At 37.0% G+C, this 5,546-nt stretch overlaps 1 protein-coding gene across 1 annotated transcript; it reads right to left on the reverse strand.

The window, feature by feature from the left end:
* Positions 1-267: 267 nt before the first annotated feature.
* LOC139738877 (putative pterin-4-alpha-carbinolamine dehydratase) lies at positions 268-5,166 on the reverse strand. Its single transcript, XM_071649506.1, has 3 exons — positions 5,079-5,166; positions 3,940-4,077; positions 268-2,412 (listed from the first exon to the last, which is right to left on the reverse strand). The coding sequence occupies exons 1-3, from the start codon at positions 5,106-5,108 to the stop codon at positions 2,233-2,235; spliced, it is 348 nt and encodes a 115-aa protein (XP_071505607.1). The 5' UTR covers positions 5,109-5,166; the 3' UTR covers positions 268-2,232.
* Between the last annotated feature and the right edge of the window lie 380 nt (positions 5,167-5,546).

Here is a 5,546-nt window from a genome sequence, read left to right on the forward strand (position 1 = left end):
CTTAAATAGTAACAACTGAAATGAGTGCTGGCCAGTTAGGTTAATGGAGTTGCTGCCAAGGTGATGACACTTATTGTATTGAGCTGCAATTACTTGTACTACTATGTACTACATCTGTAAAATATGACTCGGATGAGTGGTCATAATAGCCATTTAGCTTTTCTCTCTGCAAACACCACACTTGGCACTCTTGCAAACACCACACTCATGCACTGACTGCAAAGTGAGATACACAAGACCGGCTGGACTCTCATTTGTTGACTTAACTTTTCTAATTGTTGGTTACTTCCAAACACGTCTAAAAAGAAAGAAAAAAAAAATCTCCGTGAATAACAGAACATGAGTTTTCAAAAGTTTTGACTGGTGCATCAATCTTCCTTCGGGTACAGTCACATACTGTATACCATGATTGGAGGTTTCTTTACTAGGGACTGTCCTGCATTATGCAATTGACTACCTCCTTGAAATGTTGGCACATCGTATAAAGTGACATACAACTGCTAAACATTTACTATTAAGTGCATAGGGCACAGAAGAGGTAGTTTACCATTTCCCAAGGTCATCCATTCTACTCTGAACAGTGTACAATTCCACTCAATCCTATGGTGAACATGGGAATTTGAGCCTTAAAAACTGACACTTTCTTCACTCTTTACAGATAAATGCAATGGAACAAGACCAGATTGTGCTAGTTTACCATTACCTGACCATATTAAATCTGATGTTACAATAAAAGAGAAGGTGAAGGGGCACAGAAGTGTCTTCATGATAAATTTTACTCTAACACAGGACACAGTTTAAACGATACAGCAACCCATTTCATTGACTTATTGATACAACATATACAGCAGCCTACTGTGTACATAAACAAACAGTAACAGTCATTTGCAAATAGTGCACACAGGGTGAACCTGGATGAAACTAGAAAAAATTGCTAGGACATTTCTGTACTTTTCTTTGGGGCAAGAGATCACTTCAAAAGGTCGTGGATATGAAAGTCCTGCAGTGCACAAGGGATTTTAAAAAGTCCTCAGGTTCTTCACAGGTCAGCTTTTGCGCCTTATTTCCACATGATTGTACTGTCACTTTCAAACATTTCTGATTACTATATTTTACACACACAAAACACACAATTTTGAACTTTGAATTGGGGAGCAGACTTACTGAAATATATTTTACCATTATTGATGTACTTAATCACACTCATGGAAGATGAATAATAAAATTGCATAGTGACATACCCTAAAATGATGTGGGAAATGTCTCATGATTGCTACAAAACAAGAACTTTTTTCAAGTTCCTGCTTGCCTAATTGACATGATTGAAAATCTGGAGAGCATCCAGTTTTTAATTTCATCCACTTTCTAGATTTTTATTTCAAGTTAATCTTTAAAGGTAGAATGACGCAGTGAAAAAACTCATACAATTCGTACAATCAGACTATACTTCCCAATTCTCAAGGAATAAATACGAGGGCTGCAAAATATACTGGGTACTTCTGATGTCTTAAAGCTCTATGTATTTGCAGAGCTTCAAGTTATTAGTAATATGGAAATACATGCCTCTTCATAATATGTGTACTTAAAATTTTGTCCCCTGAGAAAATTTTTACCTGAAAAAAAAAAAAAAAAAAAAAAAAATCTGAGCAATACTGCATTGCATGCTTGATTCTACTGGGACAGCATGTTTATTAGCAATGTTGTCGATATTGCTACACACATAAACACGTTCTCCAAAAGGGTAATGTTATCTATCAAACTAACTTTACAAAGGTATACCAGGTACACACCACATTTCAACTCTATGACAACTTTCATCATATCTTGCATGCAACCATATTCATACCTTTAAATTATCTTACATGGAAACTTCTGTTAACAACAAGGTTACACTAATGAACACACCAAATAATCTAAAAATCTGTCTTCAAAACACAATTCTCGGAATTACCACCTTACCCCTCAAAAGAACTGAAATTTCACATAATCACAAGGAATCCGGAACCCCAATTCCCTCCACATTCAGCTATATGTGACTTGTTTTCAAATCTCTGTATTCTGAGTGAGAGATTCAAAGCAGGGAATGTTGAAAGAGTTTTTGCATTTTGATTGCTTCATTCTTTTTGTCTTTGTGATATCTTTCTTTCATCACAAATTCATGATAAAATTTGGCCAAACAATCCTCTTGAAGACAAACAAATTACTGTAGTAAGTTGCATCACACTGCAGTCATCACTTTGCTGCTTCACCGGCCTTGTCGATAAATGTTGCCAGCTGGACGTCATTGTCGGACAGGCCACCACAATCGTGAGTGCTCAAGGTGATGTCCACACGATTATATACATTGAACCACTCTGGGTGGTGGTTCATAGTCTCTGCCTTTAGTGCTACACGCGTCATGAATCCAAATGCCTGAGGAAAAAAAGAAATCAAGATTTTAGTTCACATTGTATGTGCATACATATATGAAAAACTAATTTGTGCAATTATAGGTATGCCAATGAAGAGTTTTCTATACATTTTCCTAACTATCAAAAAACAATTCAAGGATCATCACCATGTAAACAGTGGCCCAGTTATTATACTTTGTTCAATTCTGCTAGACAAAAGAACATTAGGAAGTACAGTTGCATTGTTACATAACAATACAACCAAAAATGTTTGCATGTATTTTAATTTTCGAATTTCATGAGCAAAGAAGTGCAAGATTAAAATGCACAGGAAAGTTCGTGTATACACCTTCTGCATTGAATGCCAGTGGCAATTTGCAAAAATTTCATGCCACAAAAAAGGCCATCTTCTCCAATTCGCACAAATTTTCTTGCCTACAATGTACTGATTTGAGTGTTACGACATAGCATCTTTCAATAGCATCATTCGTTTCTCATGTAACCTAATAAATAAAAAGGAAAAATCAATGAAGTCTCTGTGATGTAGGGGAATGCCGGTACATGTAGAGAAGAAGAAATCGCTTTGCTTTGGAGTATGACTTGTGTTATGAGCAGGCCTTCATTGCAAGACTGTTATTGAAGCACTACATTGCTGGGGTACACATGGTATATTTTGTAACATTTCTATTCTCACAAATTCTGTGAGTCGACCTGTACTTGTAAAATTTACAAACAAACAAAAAATATTGTCTTTGTCATCCATAATCATTGTTTCATTTAATACATCCAAGGTGGGATATTGCAAATTTTGAGCTTCTAAAGTGGATATACACTTTGTAGCTGTACAACTCACAAAATTGTGTACAAGTCGAAACTTGTGAAATATTATACTTAGCAGTTGTGAAATATATGGCATAAATACAACACTTTCTTTGAATCCTTAAAAAGAGGTACAGCTGTATTTAATTTTCAACATGCATGACACACACACAGGACCAACATGCAGAAAAAGCTGGCAGATTAACAGGGCAGGCAGAGTACAAGTACATTAATATTTCTAAATTCACAAAAATGGCACTAATAAAAAGAAGAACACTCATTTCTCCTCGACAAAATGCTTGAGAGACTGCCAAAAATAGTTTTTTTCTTTCTCTTAATCTCATAATTTCATGTGAGGCATACTACAATCTCAGAGAAATCTAATGAACTCTCACTAAGTCAGTACTGTTTTAGAAGAAAATTAGGGCAAGGTTAAGACAAAGCAAATGGTATATTGTGGTGAGCTATGACACAGAGAAGAGTGCATTGTTATTTAAGAGCAGGGATTAAAAAAAGGAAATCAATACACGAGCAACATAAAGAAAAGCATGTCGTTAGAGACTGCAAATAACATGATGGTAAGGATAACAAAAAAACAAACAAAAAGAACAAAAAAAAAACTGGCAGGAGAAAGAACAGAGAGAGAGAGAGAGAGAGAGGAGACATCTGAAAAAGAACAGCCATACACTGTACTTCAAGGAGAACTCGGCTGAACTCTGCTCTGACTCACCTGATTGAAATTTCCAAACACAAACTGCTTCTGGATGGCATCTCTCCCTTCAACTTCTTTCCATCCGGCCGACAGGAGTCCTGCCAGCTTTTGGCTGCGATCATCACCACTCAGCTTGGCACGCTTCACTTCTGATGCCTTTTGAGGGGTAAATTCGTTCAAGAAGCTCATACATGGACTAAAGTCACCACACACATGTAGATGAAAGTCACTCTTAATCATAAAGATAACGGAAGTCAAACAGCACAACACGCAATACACAGTAGCCAACATACTGTACAGTACACACATGTACATACAGGTTTGTACCAGTGTGTCAGACCTACTACCGTACTCATTAACCATTTTTTTAAAATTAATTACCTTTATATCTCAGAAAGTATCCCTCAGATTCACCTTAGTTTCATTCCCCTTGAGACAAAAAATACTACAGATTCCTATCCCAGGCTCAGATTGTCGACTCATAGTCGTACCGTACAGTGGGCAAAATTTCTGGCAACAAATGCAAGTGACATTTCTCACTGAACACTGGTGCAAGCTCATCATTTTAATTGACCACCCGTTTTCCCATTGAAAAGCATGTAAATTGAATGAATGGGCAAACACGTGTTAACAATAATTAGGCCTACACGTATTACTATTAAAAATGAGGATTTCTTCTTCTTCTTCTTTTTCAATTCTTTTTTCCTCCTGTTTCCTCACCTCAGTTAGTTAGAGCTCTTCCTAGATTTGCTGTATCGAGATCTAAATTTAAATTGAATGTTTGAATGTTCCAGCGTATATAGAACGCCCCGTCCCGCGCGTACTTTTGATTTTATACGCGAGAAAGCCATTGCGCAAGGGTGGTCGATCTAAACATAGGTGGTCGATGAGTAGTAGACTTACAATTTGTACTATACTACACTGTAGTACTACAATTGTACTGCATGATTAGGTACCTGGTAATTCTACATCAAATTATGAATACGAGTTTGCTATACAACACATATCTCAACGAATGGGACTGAGCTAACGAGATTCTCATTATAATTATTTCAACCAGCAGTAAACACCTTTAAAATATCATATTGCGGTATACATGTGACTTCTGAGGAGTTCAGCAGTAAGGTATAAATCAAATAATAGCAACATGTACTCACCATCCTTGACAAATACCTCACGAAGCGCATTTACTCTGAGAGCCAGGATCAAGATAGCACGGCACAGACTTCGATAGCTACGTACCCACGCCACGCGCACTTTTGCGTCGCGTCGCGTCTACGTCTCGTCGCGTCGCGTCGTGCGCAGTGATCGCATTCGTGAGATCGTAGAGATGAAGGTCAGTGATCGCAGTACTCTGTCAGACGTGTGTTACAATTCAAAATACCAAAAAAAAAAAAAAAAAAAAAAAAAAAATCTGTAAAATAGCTGGGATAAATGAGGTGTTCCATCTTCGGTAACCTGAAAGAGTAAGATATACCCTTTCATTCATCAAATTTTCAAGGGGTTTCTTCAGCTCAAACTCTGTCCAAGGGTCCGCAAAGCCAGATTACAAGTTCATTAATTTTGATACTCAAAAACTCCCATATTTTCCGTACATGCACCCAATCAAATATAGTCCATTCAAA

Source organism: Diadema antillarum, unplaced genomic scaffold, assembly GCF_040938485.1.
Source record: "Diadema antillarum isolate AM-2024a unplaced genomic scaffold, OU_Dant_1.0 seq00000770_RagTag, whole genome shotgun sequence".
Classification (NCBI taxonomy): domain Eukaryota; kingdom Metazoa; phylum Echinodermata; class Echinoidea; order Diadematoida; family Diadematidae; genus Diadema; species Diadema antillarum.